General features: G+C 45.3%; 1 protein-coding gene across 4 annotated transcripts in view; it reads right to left on the reverse strand.

Annotated features, from left to right (window-relative positions):
* The window catches only part of LOC126543030 (retinol dehydrogenase 11-like), a 139,184-nt gene that overhangs the window by 37,648 nt on the left and 81,437 nt on the right, over window positions 1–20,099 (reverse strand). For 3 of the 4 annotated variants that reach the window (XM_055077586.2, XM_050190177.3, XM_055077587.2), the window contains one exon: window positions 17,062–17,268. The exons of the other annotated variant lie outside the window; for it this stretch is intronic. In XM_055077586.2, coding sequence (XP_054933561.1) covers window positions 17,062–17,268 — 207 coding nt within the window. The remainder of the gene's footprint in view (window positions 1–17,061; window positions 17,269–20,099) is intronic. 4 annotated transcript variants of the gene reach the window in all.

A 20,099-nucleotide genomic window follows, 5' to 3' on the forward strand; every position in this document is an offset into this window, starting at 1 on the left:
TGTCGCTCGTTACCAGATCGCCATGTGCGACGACGAAAGTGAGCAGTTTACGAGCTCGCGTTAACGGCTTCAGCGTATCTGGAAATGCAAATTTTATTTCTGCTCTTGTACGAGAAGGTGCACTGCTTTTCTTCTGCCAATAAAGTCGCACGCCCTGTTCACTCACATGTGGCTTGTTTGTATGGGCGTCAGTAGAGGCTCTTTAGTCTCCTGGCGATTAACACGCGGCAGCTGAGGCATGCCGCAAAGCCGACGAGGCGAGCACGGCGCGTACCCAGCGTACGCAACCGGTATAAAGCGGCCATATTGGATATTGCACTAAAAAAAAAAGGCATTTCCGCTTCCTGTTTAAGCAGCGCCATTTGTCGGGCCCCCCGCTAAATTCCATGCGCTGCCGCTTCTTATTTTCGAACCACTGTGGAAGGTACAATTTCCCTTCTGTAAAGTTGTTCTTTATTCTATGGTATTGCTTTCGCAATAAAAGGGCTATCTCGACGTCTTTATCTTGAGTCGCTCATGATTCAGACTACGCCACACACTCTGAACAGGAGCGATGGCAATCTGCTGTCAGTGCAAGGTCGATTCAAATAGGTCGCGAAGCTTCGGGCGAAAAGCGGATCAGTACAGATTGTCACCGACATCAGCATGGGGGGTTATGGGAGCAGCGATTGAAGCGAGACTATGTTTGGAGGGAACAAACATTGGGAAAGAAAAAAAGCGTTTTTTAATTGAAACGAGACACAGTTAGATTCATTCAACGAAAATAAAATTCCTAGTCAATTTTATATATTCGTGACGAGTTAAGAAAATACAAGTTTAATTTTATTACTAGTAATAAATGAATTTCTTTTCACGCCCACCGCTACAGGGGGCGTTGACGCCACTATCATTCGCAATGCAATGCGCGTCTTGAAATGGGCAGAGAGGCGCTTCTAAAGTTCACCTGTTGAAATACGCCCCCCTCACAGTTTGTGCTTTCTTGCTTGTCGAAGTTTGTCTGAATTTGGTGACGCGGGTAGCTTCATCGCTTCTTAATCTGTTCAGTCAAAAGTAGTGAGTTACGACCGCCAGATAATTGTGTAGTTGTTTTCGTGCTACTGCGCTGGCCGACGCGCTTGGCATCCGACAATAGGATCAGCACTCTACACCTAAAGCTTTCGTCGGCCTCCAAAGAAAGTATGTTCTTCGCAGGGATGCGATTTCGACAACCGTACGGCTGGGCTTTTCCTGCATTCGCTTTCCACGCTGAAAGCTCGAAACGCCCATCAAGTCGAATGGCGGGGCATTTGAATATACAGCTCCAAAGGAAGGACAACAAAACAAATTTCGCGCCTTCGAAAACAAGATGACGTCACTTTTGCTTATAACGGACATGGCGTCACATTATTTTTTCTTCCGCCGGAAGTGTTCCCACCACATACAGATGGCGCTAAGCCCCATGAACCGCCGATGGACCGCCATGTTTTAAACGTATGGGCTCCTATGGAAGCTTCGCTACCAGGTATATTTACCTTGGTCAGTGTATGAGCGCTGCCTGCGTCACGTGTTCAAGACTATTTAAGCGAGCTGCTCGAGCACCTTTGTTTATTTTACCTGTGAAGAAGGCTCGCGTGTGGGAGCCGAAACGTCTTCTTCTCTATTAAATCTTTATTTGGTAGGCGAAGTGCCCCGGGTTTTTTTTTACCTTTAAACCATGTTTCATCCCGACCAGACGGGCTTCCGTCAAACACTGAACTTCATTAACCTTCGTCAGGCGTATGGCCAACCGATCGTTCAGCAGATTCGCCAGTTTGTATGACTGTCGATGAGAATGGCAGCGTTCCGCGGCCACTTCAAGTTTAACTCTAAATGCAAGACTCTGGGTTTGATCCCTCGTTCACTACGTCTGGGAAGACCTGTATCGACACGCTTTGGTCTCAGCGTCATCGCCAAAGCTGAGCGGCAACTCTTACAAGCACGGATCCAAGACTGCCGGGAAAAAGTAAGAACTCTGGAGAACCATGTTTTCTTTGCTCGCCGTCAGCTGGAGTTTCGCTTGCCTAACTATTTCGCAAGCGTACAGCTAGCTACATGCCAATTTTCAAGCAAGCCTTCGTGCACGGGAAGATGATCTGTCGCACGACAAGATTCGCAGACTTCAAGCCCAGCGAAGCGACGTTCAGCGCAAAGCAGGGAAGTGCACGGTTCTCAACATGTCCTCGTACAAACCAGACAAAACTGAGCTCTCGGTCCTCAGCCTTGGCCTCAATTTCAACGCCGGAGCTGCAAGGGATAAAAAGAAGTTTGCATGTGCCGTGGAGAACGCCGTTAGCCAAGTTTATCCTGCGCACCGTGATGAGGCCCGCACTCGCGTTGTGTCTGTTCTCTCCAGACTGCGGGGTCCCCCTTCTTCGTCCCTGTCTTCAGAAGAGCGTCAAGCGGTGAAGAGGCTTCGCGGCAACTGCAAAGCCGTGATCCTTCCCGCAGACAAAGGGAACGCGACTGTTCTGTTGGACAAAGTCGACTACTCCTAGAAGATGTTGACGCTGTTAGAAGACGAATACGTATGTTCAACTTGACCGAGATCCAACCCCCAGGTGCAAAGAGACTACCAGAAGCTTTTGGCCGAGGTTTTTCGTGTGGTCCCCTCTGAACGCAAGTCACTGTATTTCACATTACTTTGTCATAATGGTTCGGCGCCTGCTCTTTATGGCCTCCCCAAGGTTCACAAGCCAGGCGTTCCTATGCGTCCAATTGTAGATTTTACGCGTTCGCCCCTGCACAAGCTATCTGGATTTTTACATCGTGTCATTTCGCCCCTTGTCGGACAACGTGCCACTTACATACGCATTTCCTACGACTTGATGGACAAAGTCCGTGACGTCGTACTGGATAAAAACGACATCTTGGTCTCTTCTGACGTGAAATCGCTTTTTACTAGTGTGCCAACGGAACTGGCCGTGGATGTATTGTGGGGATGCGTGACTCTCGCGCGTCCCCTGATGTTTTTCCCGCATAGCGCGTCTCCTGCAGGGCGGCTTCGCCCGCCGCGTGGCCTGGCGCCCGCGGCGCTCGGAGTGGTTGAAGCGCAGTGCGAGAGATGGCGCTAGTGTTGTGCTGCTAACGCCGCCGACAGGCGAGGTTACTTGGGCGCCGAAAGGAAGGCGCTTGCTCTCTTTGGGTTCGGGAAGCGAGCGGGAGCGGACGTGCCCCCCCCCGCGAGTGCGCCGACCATGCTTCTGCGAGACCGTCTCGCGTGGCCGCCTTCGAACGTGCCACCATTCGCGTGACTGTACACACGAACGACCAGGCGTTGGGATCCAGCATCGGGCGAACATATTCGCTCGCAATGCGGTCGCGGTAAGTCGGACTTCTAGATTTGTCGCGCGCCCATCGGCATGTTTTGGGGATAGCAACTCGGCTAGCTGGCATTGATCTATGAAAGGTGCAATAAATGCCCTTGTGACTGTTTGCACTACTGTGCTGTCGTTCCTTTGTCCCAAGAGTACGGAGGAGAACCCCGTATCTCCCACAGTATGCAGTACCGCACCGGACCTGGCTCGGCTGTTACAGTTCTGGTTATCAAACACGTACTTTACGTTCCAAAAGTGTTTCTACAAACAGGTCCACGGAACGCCTATGGGAGCTTCTATATCGGTAACCGCCGCTAACTTGACAATGGAAGCACTTGAAAGTCGAGCGCTCTCTTCGTTCAGCCCTGCTCCGAAGGCATTCGTTCGCTACGTAGACGACTGTTTTTGCATCATGCACAAGGAAGCAGTTCAGTCGTTCACTTCGCACCTAAACAGCATGGAAGCAGCGATCCAGTTCACGGTAGAAGAGGAAGTCGACGGCAAGCTTCCGTTCCTTGATATGCTGATTGAAGGAAAGGGGCCTACTTTGTCGTTCGCAGTTTTCAGAAAGCCAACTCACACAGGACGCTACTTGCATTTCGGCTCCTTGCAACCCGCTTCGCACAAAAGGGCAGTGGTTTCGACGCTTCTACGACGCGCGGAGAAAATCTGCACGAGACAAGAAGACTACGCAGCCGACGTAAGCGTGGTACGGCGGGAACTATCAGCCTGTGGTTACCCGTGCTCTTTTTTGAATGCTGTCGAAGGACAAATGGCACGTCCGCAGTTACCCTGCGCTGTCTCTAGTCAAAAGCGCGCCGGAATACCATATATCCCGTCCACAAGTGAAGCTCTAAGCCGTATTCTGCGTTCATACAATGTTCAAGTGGCGCACATTCCAAAGCAGAAACTACGGCAATCACTCGTCAATGTTAAGGACAACTTACCAAAAGAGAAATTCCCAGGTGTTGTGTACGTTGTCCCATGCGCGGATTGCGACTACGTATACATTGGCGAAACTGGTGACTTTGAAAGGCGTCTTAAACAGCACAATTATGACGCCAAAAAAGAAAATGTGAAATCCAGTGCTTTGGCTGAGCATGCCGCTTCAAGCGGCCACGTAATCGACTGGGGAAAGGCACGTGTCCTTTCCAGGGAAAAAGGGCTATCTCGACGCCTTTATCTTGAGTCGCTCATGATTCAGACTACGCCACACACTCTGAACAGGAGCGATGGCAATCTGCCGTCAGTGTATGAGCGCTGCCTGCGTCACGTGTTCAAGATTATTTAAGCGAGCTGCTCGAGCACCTTTGCTTATTTTACCTGTGAACAAGGCTCCCGTGTGGGAGCCGAAACGACTCCTTTTCTTTTAAATCTTCATTTGGTCGGTGAAGTGCCCCGGGTTTTTATTTATCTTCTAACCATGCGTCCTTAAGAAATTTGCCTATTGTCCTTGTTGGTGATTTTAATATTGATGTGCTATTACTTAGCCCACACAGTTGACAATTTTTAGATGTCATTGAGTCATTCTCGTGCACAAACTTAATAGGATTACCCACCAGAATAACAACTGTAAGTGAAACTCTACTAGACCTACGTATAACTAACCATCATAGAAATGACGTCAATGATGGTGTGCTAACAACTGATCTGAGCGATCATTTATCAGTGTTTTGTTTTTTTCCCTGCGACAAAGAAAGAAAAAAAAATTATGTTAACGATGCTTCTGTTGCATATCGCTCCTTAAATAGCGATGCCTTGTCGACATTTCATGCTAGTATTGAAAGTATCGACTGGAGTGATGTGTATAGTGACCAAAACCCTAACGTCACATATGATTTGTTCCTACAACATGTAAAGAACTGCTATGATGCTGCCTTCCCAGTGCAATACTGTAAAAGGCACAGCAAGTTCAGGAAACCATAGATTAACAGAGATCTTTACAATAGAATTAGAGAACGAGATAAACCATACCATAACTTCATTAGACTAAGATACATATCTCTATTACATGAATACAAAAAAGTTCGCAACAAATTAAACTGAGATTTGAAGACACCTCGTATTCAATATTATCAGGCAAGATTTGCTGGGGTCTGCTGTAATACCGGAAACGCTTGGAACTCGGTACGTCTGCTCATAGGGAAAACAAAGGCTAGCCTTCCTACGACACAAACCATTGACGGCGTTGAGTTCACTGAAGCCGACCTAGCGGAGAAATTCAATAATCATTTCCTAACTTCTGGTGCAGCAGGTCAGACAAATAATACAACAAATGACTGTGAACAATACATTTCTTCTTCCTGCTCGCAATCTATTTTGTTGACTCCATGTGGTGAATTAGAAACAGTTACATACCTGAAATCGTTAAATAACAATACTGCCGCTGGCTATGATGACATTAAGGCTGACCCAATTAAACATGTTGTTGAATTACTATGTGGCCCATTTAAGTACATCTGCAATCAAGCATTCGCCACGGGTACCTTTCCTGAAGGCATGAAGATAGCCAAAGTAGTAGTCATTCACAAAGGTGGCTCTCCTAATCACTTGTATAACTATCTACCTATATCTGTGCTACCTTTATTTTCTAAATTGTTAGAATATACATTAAAATCATGATTAGTGAAGTTTATTGGCAACCACCAAATGCTTTCCAAGTAGCAATTTGGCTTCCGTGAAAAGAAATCAACCGAAACGGCGCTCTTAGATATGAAAGAAAAATTTGTTAATAATATTGATAATAAGCAATACATTCTTAGATTATTTCTAGACTTTAAAAAGGTGTTCTATTCTATTAAGCATCCCATTTTGTTTCGCAAACTCCCACTCTACGGTGTTAGAGGTTTGGTATTAAATCTGATACGCAGTGATCTATGCGACAGAGTGCAATTTAATAGCCTAAATGGTTACCGTTCCCAATTGCAGCCGATAAAATATGGCGCACCGCAAGGCTCTATCCTTGAACCATTATTCTTTATTCCTTATATGGTGTGATCTTGTGAACTTGTGAACATACCGCGAACTCCTGACATAGTTATCTATGCAGACGACACAAGTATTTTTTTTACAGCTAAACACTTATTTGAACTTGAAAAGGTAGCTAATAGATGGTTAACTAATCTATCAAACTGGATGCATTGTAATCAACTTCAACTAAATGTACAAAAGACTAAGTATATTATTTTCAAAAGCCGTAATAAGCCTGATGACTATAGTACCTGTATTAGATTTAAAAATTGTGCTATCAAACGGGTTTCTACTTATAAGTTTCTAGGCCTAGTCTTTGAAGAAAACTTGAGCTGGACACCATAATGTAAACAAGATGCATGCAAATATGTGCAGGCCAATTTCTATATTTTATAATACCAGAACCTTGATGCCAAAATGGTTAAAACTACAGCTATACTATATCCTTGTTCATTCACGTATACAATACTGTCCACTAATTTGTGGTACAACTACTAAGACAAATTTAGAAAGGCTAATAATCCTAGAAAAAAGAGCTGTCCGTTGCATAGAAAACCTTCAACGTAGTGACCACACTGCACCATACTTCTCCAAGCTAAACATACTCACAATAGATCATCTATTCCAACTAAGGCTGCCTATGTATACACATAGGGGAATTCTGCATGACCAAAATACCCTGTCCACATTTTTGTCATCCGAAAACTAACAATATCACCTTAGGCATAACAGACTTAGAACACCTATGTTTAAAACCAAATATGGTACCCAGGCACTCGCCTACCTAGTACCTCATTTTCTAAATAATAATCCAGAAATCGGTACTATTATTCAGGAAGGCAGATCTGCTCACAATCTAAAGAAAAAGGTTAGGAATTATCTTTTGCTAAGTTCCTAATGGTACTTAACTGTCCTTGCGGTCTCGATAACTTTTCTTTTATTTTAGTCATTTTTACTTACATTTTTTTCTCCTATTTGCTATATAATGTTTTGTAACACCGATCAGTATTACTTGCTTGCTTAAATATTTCCATGTTCTCGCGCGAAACTGATGATATATTATGTATTAAGTGTAATAATCTTACTTCTTTGTATACTTGATTGCTTGCTGCATACATTTTGTTCTTTTTCTTGTTTCTACATTGTTGCACTGTATTTCCATTATGTTCCACCCCCTGAGCAATGTACGGGTAGGGGGACCTTTGTGAGGCAGTTGCATCTGCCTTTAGCCCCTACATCCCAGACAATGTAATGTATAAATAAAGCATTCATTCATTCATTCATTCATACATATTAAAGCAGGCGGCGCAGGATCTCCAGGGCACCCAAGGGGTAGCGGGGTGATCAAAGCTGGAAGCAAGGTGGCCCGTGGGTTGGGGCCGCACAGGCCTCGGCGAGCTCCAACCCACAAACCAGTCCGGGTTCTAGCTTTGGTGTCCCCGTTGCCGCTTTCGTGTCCTGGAGGCCGTCAATTATGCGAAATAATGACACGTTGTTACAATTAGTAAAAAAAGAAAAAAAGAAAACACGATTGAGTAAATATAACTACGTCCAGCCGCCAACTTGTGACGCTAAGTTGAGCACTACCGCACCCCGCGACTTCTGCAACATTAGTCAGAACTTTGCCTCTGAAGGTACGTGGGACAGACTTCTCGCGCCTATGGCGCTGGTGCCGAGTCAGTCATCCTCACCGGCGGCCTTTCAGCCACTTGCGTTCAACCACAGTTGCTAAGGCGCTCTCTGTCTTCTAGATTTTCAGTATATGCGGCACGGGCTCTACTACGGTCGCTACTGCTCCCACAGAAACATCTGTTATGTTATTTACAAGGTACATTGCCGTAAGGCGCAAGAAAGCTATGATTCGCCACGATTGAGTTAGCACGAGCGTCGCAGATGCGAGAAAGTCTGTCCGACACAGCGGTCGCCAAATCGGCCGTCCAGTACCCGCTGCTTCACCTATTTTACCGTGCCGGCAGCCAGCGTCTGAGCGTAAACGACCCCACTGCGCAACGCCGGCACGCCTAGGGACAAACGCCTTCATAAAAACCTCCTGCGTAAGTGCCTAGGCGGAGTCATATATTCAAGCAGCAAAAGCCCCCAGATTTTCTCTCCCGCGTCCACTCTTACTTGCGCCTGCGCACAAACAGCTGGTGATCCCTCAAATGAACGTCTCGTCGGCTCGGCTGGCTGAGAAACGGCCGAATGTCACCGACAGCGTTGTGCGCGCCAGTGGTATTCGCGTGCCCGACGCAAGCGCCGGCGCTGCCACCTCTTGTTCACTTCGCTGGTTACTCGTACCGCGTGAGGAAACTTCAACGCACCGCCTTACGCGCATACCTTTTATAAATTAAAAAGACGCCGTTGTCATAACTTCTGATTGTGCGAAAAGGCATTAATCCTGATACAACACAAACGCAGCAGTGAAAGGTGGACAACGTTGCAGAAAGTTTGCTATGTTCAACCGATATTATTTCGTATAAACGCGTTCTTTTAAAAAATGATGGCCCAAAACACAAACGCCGACACCACACAAGAGCGATGCAAATACCATGAGCACGCGTTATAAATCAAAGATTTTCATGGCGCTGAACGACGGAGAATATGTGGCGATACGCATTCTTCTCGGCCGCCATTGCATATGGCTGCTCATTAGCATAATTCGCACAGGTCGTCGCACCACAAATTACGGCGGAAAATCTCAGCAATGGCGGCCCAGCGCAACGTCACGCAGCGTCAAATCGACGTTTACGGAACGGCCCTTCCTGTGACGCTCCCCACGGCGTATTCCTTCAGCCAATCAGCAAGCTGACATGGCGGCTATCTTGGATCGTCACCACACGTTCGCAAAATTGCAGGTGCATTGTAATGGCTTCTGTACGCCCGCTCAATTTCTATTTGAAGCGTTAACGCCGCAATATAGCTGCCAAAGACCAAAAAATATATTAGTCGATAAAATTTTCAGCCCACGTCATGTTTCGTCATCTTGATGAAAAGGCAAAATTGCATTTTGCAAACTTCCGTTTCCTGGCACACATTTAAAGGCACGTGAGCTCTCGACAGCCATTAAGAGTCAACATGGCGGATAATAGCGGCCGTGCAGCCGCCATGCGTGTCGAGAATAGAACCTTAGATCACACAAGCCTGGGTGACAATAGAACCATGGATAACATTCGAGAAGCTACGCGCGGGCGCGTCCCGCACTGGGCGATAACACTTGTCAGACAGTGAAAAGCGGTCACTCGAGAAAGATAAACAAGTATACGTGCCACTATTGTCATACGATTAGCATGCCGTCGTCGTCATTACTTGGTCGCTGCTCCTTCATGCGACGACAGCGTGATGGTGACGGCATGACGCATGATGGGGTGAGGTTGACCACACGACGACGACTGCGTGGCAAGAGTCGCACGAAGAAGCCGGAACAACAGTGATGGAGCAACAGCCACGAAGGAATCACGACGAGAAGCGCATACCTAGCGACCCGAGTTAGTAGACAACTTGGGTTCCTGAGTGGGCGTCGGAGGATATATATATTTAATATGCGTGAACTAAGCGAAGAATGCTAATTGCATTAAAATTTATTTTTTGAGTCTTTACAAGCAATCCATTTGCTCCAGAGCAAGTATCGTGTGTTCGGAACGGCATTACCTCGGTTTACGAGCGCTCGTGAGGTCAGAAAAAGAATGGTGTTGCCCGCGTACAAGACGTATTTTAATTCATTGGCTATGCTCATAATGTTGCTCGCATATACGTTAAAAAGAAATCGCTCTAAAAAGCTGCCCTGAGGAACGTCACATTGAAATAAGCGCGTATTGAATATATACGAAAACATAAAAACAATCTGTCTTGGTCACTTTCAACAGGACCGAAAAAAAGATAGGTGTAGTGCCACGCACACTGCATTTCTGAAGATCAGCATTTTGCGATTCAACAGTTAAATGGCTTTTTTAATTATCGGCGAACACTTCCATTGTTAGCTTTTTTTTTACCTAAAATAAGTGCTCTTTGCAATAGGAGGACTGATTCAGCGGATTTTCCTTAAACCCAAAGTGACTTTGTCAATTAATTGTGCTTTTGGAAAGACCTTCATTCTCGTTAGCATAAGCTTCTACAAGGCCTCACAATATACAGGGAGAACAAAGGTAGGGCAATAGTGACAGTGACAACAGTGACGCTGTGACAGAAATAACTTATATAAGTTATTTCTGTCACAGCGTTTAAGTATACCAGAAACCCTTGCATTGTTATTTGCTGTAGGAAACATGTCCGATTTTAAAGACACGTTTGAATTGTGTCTCAGAAATGGTACTAAGATGTTAACTGTAAAACTAATTTGCCTAATTTAGTGTCGATCATAATCAACGCAGTTTGTATATCTCAAGTTCAATAGCAAACTGAGTACTATTTAGCATCAGGGTCATTCCACGCCAAATCAACCAGCGTTTTTTCGGCCATCCCAGATATAGCTGAAAATATTTCCACATGTTTGTTAGAGTTCAAAACTCATCCTCCATGTTTAATTTTCCTTGCAAAAATCTCATCGAATTTTGGCGGCAATTCGTTTTTCCTGCCAAGCTCAGCTAAACGGCATCAATCAACATTTTTTCTCAAAGACATACTGTATGATCCACTCCTTCAAATTGCGTTTGTGGCAACCCAAACATGCGATGTGACGGCTAAAATTGGAAATTTTATAAATATTTGAATACTTCGATTGGTTCTGGCCCTAGCAAAAGCGTGTAAAATTGCAAAGCTTGAGTTTTTTTATCGGGACGTAGGAAAACCTAGAAGTCACATATAAAATATATACCGGTAGCCCAGTTAACATAGTACAGCTGAAGAATATTTAAAGTATAGAAGGTTTAGCCGTTCGCATGGAAAAGAATTGTAAAGTTCCATTTTTCTTGCAAAAAGCTCCATATTCAAGGTAAAAAAAGGTGCCTTGGTGGTCGGCCTAAAAATATATGCATTACATCATTAGATAGCCAATCGTGTCTACTATGCATGTGGGAAGTTATAAAAAGGTATTATTTGTTAAACGCTAAAAATGATTTTTTTAAGTTATCAGTATGTGGATCACGTAAACAGCGTACATATATGAAGCGTAGCCGTCCTGCAAATACATATTGGCAACAAAGTGAGCCCAAGAAACAATTCAGGAAGAGGCTTGTGGCTTTGTTATTGTATGCAAAGCAAGACAGGCGATTTCCAACGCCGCATCCCTGACTTTTTTTTCCATGGCTACGAAAATTTAATGTCAACCGCGTTTGTATACATTAGCCTGAACATAGCCCGTATCACTTTTATGTTATGTGTTCTCGATCTCTTCTCCCCATCTTTCATCCCCCCCATCCCGCTCCCATGTGTAGGGTAGCCAACCGGTTAGGCTAAACTGGTTAACCTGCCTGCCTTCCTTCTCCACTTTTTCCTTCCTTCCTTTATAGCCGAGCAGGTGCCGGCTGTCGAACAGCTTTAACACTTCTCGTCTTCGACGAAGACTTGAATGCAACATTTAGTTGAGAAAGTGACGTCGGCTGAAAATAATGTGAAGACCTGGTTCCTTTAATGCGCATAGCATTCGCAAACCTCAACAACAGTTATACCTCCCGCTTAGATATTGCACTCTCCGGCACCCAAATTAGTTTTATATGTAAAAGGCTTTACACGTGCCCACTCGTACAGCTCAAACGGTGTCAAAATCTGCCTTGAGAAAGGCCTTTGCAGGCTTGCCTTGGCAGCCAACTGTTTCAGGGTGCCACACACCCCATCACAGGCACTTTTTCCATGTGATGTAGTAAAAAAATGCCATGTAGCATCCAAACTAAAATCTTCCTTGTGGTAGCACCGGTTTGCGAAATTCTTTCTGTTCTTATACTGGGAAGTAGCCCCATCCGAAAAGTAGTGCACATGTTCCAGCAGCGGCATATCTACTTTAAGTTGATCCATCAGCACCTGCTGAAATGTCGAAACAGCCGCAGTCATATGGTCGAGGCAGTCGGATATCACTACGTACGATTGCACATGTGGTTCATCAGCAGAGTTGGTCGAGCGAGAGTAGACTACAATCGGGTGTACTGTTGCTTGAGAGCTGTCCCAGTATATTGACTGTGGGGCGCTCTGAATCAGAAAGCTGTAGTTTTCAGAGAAACCCATTATAACTATGGCTTCTGCAGACGTGAGAGCGGTCTTCAAATTGCGTAGGTGCCGAGCTTGGAGCTTGCTGACAAAGTGATGCGATTTTAAGTCGCTTATCATCTCAAGGAGACGGTCTACAAAGTCATTACGGGTAAACAACATTGTTTCCAATCGGAAGCGCACTCCACTAGCCCACTGACGGACAGAAATACTTGCTGCCAAATCCCGGTTCAGTGCAGGAGAGCTCAATATCAGCGATTTGAGCGACGAATCTCCTGGGCAATTGCTGCATATACCGGCCATACAGCACTCATTCGTTATCTCACACACAGTCATCTGAAGGAGCGAATCGATTGTTTGTAAAATGCCCAAGGACTGCAACATCAATTTTACATTTTGGTGGTAAATGCAAACGCAAACGGAGTGCGTTCCCGGAGCACCGGCAAGTAAACAGTGGCGTGGCCTCAGGTAGGCGAACTTAGAAAAGCCGCACTTCAGCTGTGTGTTACTTTTCTTCCATTCCTCGCGCGCTTCCTTAAGATTAATTAGCAGCAATCTTTTTTGCTTGCCTCGGATGACGTCTTTCTTGCCTGGAAGACAGACGGATGTATGTTCATCCTCATAGAACTTTATTATGCTTCTTATTCTTCTGTCGTCTAGCGGTCTACTTAACTTTGACATAGGAGAGCCCAAAATTCCTCCCTGTTGCCTAATTTTCACAGCAATGCGAACTTGACTTTCCGATGCACCAAAGTACTCAGCAACATTTTTTCGGGACCATGAACGAGGCGCCAATGCCAGAAGAGAAATTTTTTTCGACCGTTTTCTTTCTCGTACGAATCGATCTCTCACGTCTTCGAGAAGCTTTTTATAGTCTTCCGCAAGTGCGGGTGGTTTCTGCCATTTCATAGGCTACGCCTTGCACTTGAGCATCCTTACTATCATCATTGGGCAAGGTGCCACCTGCGACAGCCGCTGCTTCCTCATGGCGCTTCCGTTTTCTGCTCGAGGTCCTTCCAGTCCAATCTCGTGGTGCAGCACAGTTTGTTGAGGTGGATGAATTCCCTTCAAATGTAGACTCGCATATTGTTTCACAATCTGCCAAGCTCTTATTGGCTGTGTCTAACTGCGCCCGCATTTGGAAACACCTGACTTTACATTGTGGACAGAGTCTTTCACCAGGAACCAGCCCCAAGAGAGACACTGCTGTAGCGAGGCCCAGAGATATGACCCACGTACCCCGACGGTTTGACCCATGGTCGGAGAAAGGGTCTGAGCACATCTTTGACGCACATAGTGTCGTGAACTTCTTAGTATAGACGTAATAATTGTGTGCGCATACTGTTTCTAAACTGTCGTTGTCGCTTTTAGCACGCAACACCAGAAGACTAAGTTCACGTTCATCTAGGCTGTCATTTCTAATCAGGAAGGTCTTTTTCACTTGTGTCGTCTTATGACAGTCTTTGGGTACCAGTGAGCAGGGCAGAAGGCGTTCATATGAAAATAGAAAATAAATTCACCGATTTGAGGGCGAGATTTTATTTATAATGCTTTGCGGGAATGATGCGAGTGCTCTTTCTGCGTTTAATTTATACTTATTTGTAAATATTTCAATTTATGAATGTATGAAACATACCTTTCAAATATGCAGGATTCTCTGGGGAAATTAGGCGGTCGTGAACTTCCATGTGCAATTGGAGGATGCTTTACCTGGCGCACACCAAGCACAAGCCGCATTGCACTGAAGCGTGCGTCTCTTCGCAATGAAATGCAGATGATCACACCGTCTCCCTTTCGTCTGCGTTGCAGACGATGCTAGCTTTGTCGTCTGGATCCCAGGCCAGCAAGGCTGGGCCGCGGAGCACCGGAATTAGTGCTCTACCTAGCTTGACTCGCGTCATCAAAAGGCCGGTGCTGACACGAAAATTCAAAAAATCATTTCTTGCGTTTAAAAAATAACACCTTTTTATAACTTCCCACATGCATAGTAGAAACGTAGGGCTATCTAATGATGTAATGCATATATTTTTAGACCGAACACAAAGGCACCTTTCTTTACCTTGAATATGGAGCTTTTTGCAAAAAAAAAAAAAAAAATTGAACTTTACAGTTTTTTTTCCATGCGAACGGCTAAACCTTCGATACCTTAAATATTTTTCAGCTGTACTATGTTAACTGGACTACCAGCATGTATTTTATATGTGACTTCCAGGTTTTTCTACGTTCCGAGAAAAGAACTCAAACTTTGCAATTTTACACGCTTTTGCTAGGGCCAGAACCGACCGAACTATTCCAATATTTATAAAATTTGCAATTTTCGCAGTCACATCGCATCTTTGGGTTGCCACAAACGCAATATGAAGGAGTGGATCATACAGTGTGTCCTTGGGAAAAAATGTTGATTGATGCCGTCTAGCGCAGCTTGGCCGGAAAAACAAATTGTCCTCAAAATTCTAAAAAATTTTTGCAAGGAAAAATAAACATGGAGAATGAGTTTTGAACTCCAACAAACACGTGGAAAATCTTCCAGCTATATCTGTGATGGTCGAAAAAACGCTGGTTGATTTGGCGTGGAATGACCCATCAGTTAAGTTAAAGGTGGACGACTAATTCGTTATATCGGAGATGTAGCTTCTAGCTCTGACATCACAAGTGGCCGCAAAACTTGATAAATATCGCGAAATTTGTTTGAAACTGTAGACCGAGACGCAGGTACGTCATGAATTACAAGCTCACTTAACTATTTATTTTGTTTTAGAATGTTAGTGTTTAACGTCACAAAGCCCGACGTATCATTCTTGTTAAGTTGAATTTGATGCCTAAGAGCTCTGATTGAAGGATAGGGAACCTAATACTAGCGTTTCTGATACGCTGCCGGTCGTTTTAAGCTGTGTATATTTCAGCAAATCAGTTACTAATTACGTAAATCAAGTCCTACCGATCTGTACTCAATTATGATTTCACTGCTTTCTTCGTAACAACATGCTCGCCATGACCAGAAACAAGTACAAACAAGTTGCTTTAATTTTGTTGGACGTGGAATGGCGTTTAGGCTTTGTAGGGCTAAATGCACTGAAGTCAAATGGATTCATGGCAGACAAAAAGCGCTCGGACATCTTGGATTTTTCGATCGTTTCGACGTGAGTTAGCGTCACGCAGGTTTACGCAGATTGCGTTTAGTGACAATTGCTTTTTCTTTCCCCCGTGGAAAGCATCTGTCGTAAACTGTCTTAAACAAAGTGAAACATTAAGTTATGGCACACATACGCTCCGGAACATTCGAAAGACTTGATCCCAGCCAGCATCACGTAATAACTAACGAAAACAAGCACGTGACTAACTAGTTACGTTTCGCGACTCATTAGTTACGTTTTGATTTCCGGTTGTTGCGTGGAAAGACAGCGCGCCGCCTCGTTCGCCGCACTCATAGCCGCTGCAAGTGTGGCGAGCGAACGCCCAGTTCATGACGCGGAAGAGCTTGCACGGACGCTCGTCTTCGCTTATCCTGAATGCGTCGGAACGCCGCAACCACTGGTGGCACGTGTCAGGCATCGTCGCAGATCGCGGCATTGCTCACGACGTCGAAAATGAAAAGGAGGTGCACGAAGCTGTCACCCGCATCTGTGATCGCGGCCACTGTCGAGAGCACCTTGCGTGTTTGCTTCGGTACACGGCTGCGCGGCAACTTGAACCGCTGATAGTGCTCGAAAAGAGGCTGTTAGGAACGAACGTGAGATTCAATCTACAAATGTAATCACAAGTTTCATTTGGCGAGTTTTTCGGCTGCGAGAACTCCAAATAAAGTGTTTAACCAGGCATCGATCGCGAGCTTTATATGGCATGTTTTCAATACTTCTCAGGCTCTCTATTCAACTTTAGAGAATGTTTTGTGTAAGAGCAGCATTTTGCCTCGTCTACTGTTATCGAATGTTACGGTTCTCCCACTCATGCGTTCTCTTTACATGTCGCGTCCAAAAACGTGCCAATGGGGTTCTACGACATGTTCAGGTAAATCAGCTTTGTTTACGCTACACCCGAACCAAAGCGTGGAAAACTAATACCGCACGCGGTCCCATAGCCTATTCAGGGTCATTCTGAGTGTCCGTACATTGTGAGAGGCTGAACAACGATGCGTAGCCTCTCGCCTGGTTTGCTTGCGCTCGCTTCAGAGATTTGTCTTGCTGTGTTCGTATAAGAAACACAGTTGCAAGCTCTTCGCTATGATGGCAACACCACACAAGCAAACACGCTGCAGCCTCTCTTCCCTGCATGTAGCGAAACAAAATTAGGCGCATTAGCGAGGGCCAGGTTCATCATCGAATTAGCCAAGGTCCGAGCAACGGAACCAACGCCATGACCAAGGTGAAGGTTGTGCGGCACCCAACGTGACAAAAATGAAACCTCCACCACGCCCACCGTCACCATTGCCTCGGCCTTTTAAGGCCGTGTGGCCCTACATTGCTCTGTATGCACAATTTTACTGTTAGCGTTAGTGTACTTAAGTATTAGTATTTTTTTCCTTCTGTGAGCTCCTACGTTAGGCCAGTTTAGGCTGCTGTATAGGAAGATGTGACAGTAAATCATGCAAGTCCAGCGATGCGAATGCGAATTGCACCAGACTCACTCGATTGTCTCTTGCGAAGTTTTGTGTCTGCGGGATGACTGTCGATGGCGAAGCCTCCCTGCGAATCGGCGTTAGGGCTAGGCAGGTTCGAGATAGCTTCTTCCGGTGCACATCTTTCCCGTTGAGCTTGCATCTCATGTCGAGGGCTCGACGTCGCCGCCGACACTTTGTTCCAGTTGGGTTCGAATGGTTCCTTTGCCCAGTCCGCTAACAACAAATGAATGCGAAAAAAACCACAAGCATGGGAAACGCAATCGCTTGGCACTCTTCTTTGACAAGGAGTAACATAGAGAGGTAAGGAGAATTAGGAAACGCTCAGGAGGAGGAGAAATTATCTAATGCCGTGGCGAAAGCGAGTCTCCGGACACAAAACACATACTCGCGTACGGACTAGACGGAACAGAAGGGCTATTCCGGCAGAGCAGTGCCTCTGGTCAATGATCGAATCACTCTCGGAAACACCAGTTCTTCCGCTCGCAGCACCGTCACTCAAGTTCACGCTGCAAATAAGATAGGCGAATATGTGTGGGAAATTTCATGAATGGCAAAAGTTGCCATCCACCTAAACTCCTTCCTCGCGTGCTCAGACACAAGCTTCCATCAAGGGGCTAAACTGCGTCGCACGCTGCTACAGCGACCACGGGATGGAGAGAAAAAAACAAAAACAAAGGAGAGCGGTGAATCAATGGTGTCTTTTGTGGTCATAATGGAGAACAAAGACCATCGGTAAAAATCTCACCAGTAAAACCGCCGTTGTGTACGGGTCACATTACCTTTTGGTTGTTTTGACATTCGCTTTTAAGGCCGTTGTGTTAACAACCTTCTCGTATGAGTTGAAAAGGGAAGTATGGAGGGGATGCCGTAAAATGGCCGTCGAGTATGCACCCTGTCGGTGTTGAATAGGCATGCACAGTTAGCAAAAAAATATGATCATTGATCAGCGGTCTTTGATCAGCTATCAGCGACAGAGAGCCCATTTTCATTTATTAAACACAAGCTGTATATCGTCCCCATTCCTTCTCTAGCGTTCCTGCGCTTCAACAAAAGTTAGCTCCGTCAGGGGCCTCATTTATAAGCGTTGGTTCTGCATTTTAGTTTCCCGTTGTGTTAACGGATGAAGGAATTGCAGGGAACTACTCAGATAATAGCCCGACGACTTATAAGATAACGATACAGTTGGTTCAGTGACGGCAGCGACATGGACAAAGATACTCGTAACGATGACACAACGTGTAAGGGATGTAAGGGATCGAAGTGTGAAACCATATGAGATATATTTAGCTTGTCCTGTAGTCTGGTAAACGCAAGCGCACTGGCCGTTTTACCACATGCGCGGAAGCGTAAACGTGAACATCCTGCACTGCGCAGCCACCTGGTGGCTGAGAGCTAAACCAGACAAACACAGAGCTAACATTCCAGTAACTAAGTGTATTCTATTTCGCCGCTGGCGTAAATTTTCGGCATCGGCCTAATCGTGTTGCTGCCGAAATCTTACACTAGCAGCAAAGTAAGATACACTTGGTTACTGCAAATTAGCTGTGTTTGTCTGCTTGAGTTTTGCGCCACCAGGCGGCTGCACCACTCCGGCCGCTCACGTTTACGCCGCCGTCCCTCCAGGCCCCGAACACTCTCAAGTTCAACAAATGGCCACAGAGGGCGAGAAAATCGTGCGCGCGGCGCTGCTAAAGAACAGGCATAGTACACCAATTAAAAAGGTTCCCCCGTTAGCGCATTATCTCCCGCTAGAGGCGCCGTAGTAAGCGCAATTTTAACCTACAAACTTTCTTCGGCAATAAACGAAGCGTTCTTTTTTTAAATTACCAAGAGTACAAAATTATCATTCCTAAGTTTACATTGTACTCTTTATTACCAACTTTGTTGTTTTTTGCCATTTTAAACGCAAAATAGTGTTCAGCATCATCGACTTCCCACGTGACCTCTGGTCTGGATTTAAAATTTTTACCGGTATGCTCAGGGTATGCTCGCATGCACGGCAGGTGCGGATTCTTTGGTTCGTACATCGCCTGGTTATTTCGTGCTAAAACCAGTTTATTGCGCTTCGATATATCGCGTTATTTAACTTGGGGTGTAAGCCCGAAAGCTAGGTTTCAGTCGTGAGCCATGTAGAGCACGTCTGCATCGAAATGGGAGCCGGGTACTGCTGCGACTGGGGACGGCAATACCGGTGAGTCGTATGGCATCGCTGCTTCAATCGCTATGTAATATATTCGTCTCGTTAACTTACAGGCGGAGGCACGTTAACGAACTAGATGCTGCATATTACATAGGGGCAGTCAGGACCCTCGGTTGCTGTTTCTGAAATAAACTTTGAGTTGCGAGGCCATCATTATACACACATTCACGAAAGAGAAAGCGAAATCGGAACGCGCGTCAAATTTTTCATCTCGTTGTAGCTGTAGCCATGGGTGACTGAGTAGCCTTATCGTTATATCGTTTTTTTTGCCAGTCCGCCGGCAACTTCTTTCGTTCACAGGACCGAATAACCCTTTGATAAACGGAAGCTAATGTACTGAATTCAATGTATTAAACAGTTGCACGCATGATAATTCACCCATATTTCGTACCTGTTGGTTCCAAATGTTCTTACTGTTCAGTTTGGTTTACCTCAGGACATTTATTTTTGCAGTAGTGAAGCGGTGCATGACGTTCATGCAGAAAAAGAATGCATCATTTCTAATAGCTTCATGTCTTTCATCTACTTGCTTTTGAAACCAGCAATGTGATCTCTTCTAGTGTACAAACGAGCGAACAAAGGTTCTCATTTGTGATCTTAATAATACTTAAGCTGTTGAGATGCATTGTAGTTAGGCAGACATCAATTTTACGGAGAGTAACAATATTTATTTACCATGCTGCTTAAGCACCCTATAACAAATGGTGTACATTTGCATGTGTTCTGTAGTCACAAACCATTACAATGTATATGTCGCACCCTTTCGCATCTTATATTGCAAAATTGTGCTTATTCAATTTCTGATGCAGGCAAAATTTCTGTTTCAGACATGCAGCAATGAGGA

The sequence above is a fragment of the Dermacentor andersoni genome, chromosome 2, assembly GCF_023375885.2.
Source record: "Dermacentor andersoni chromosome 2, qqDerAnde1_hic_scaffold, whole genome shotgun sequence".
Taxonomy (NCBI): domain Eukaryota; kingdom Metazoa; phylum Arthropoda; class Arachnida; order Ixodida; family Ixodidae; genus Dermacentor; species Dermacentor andersoni.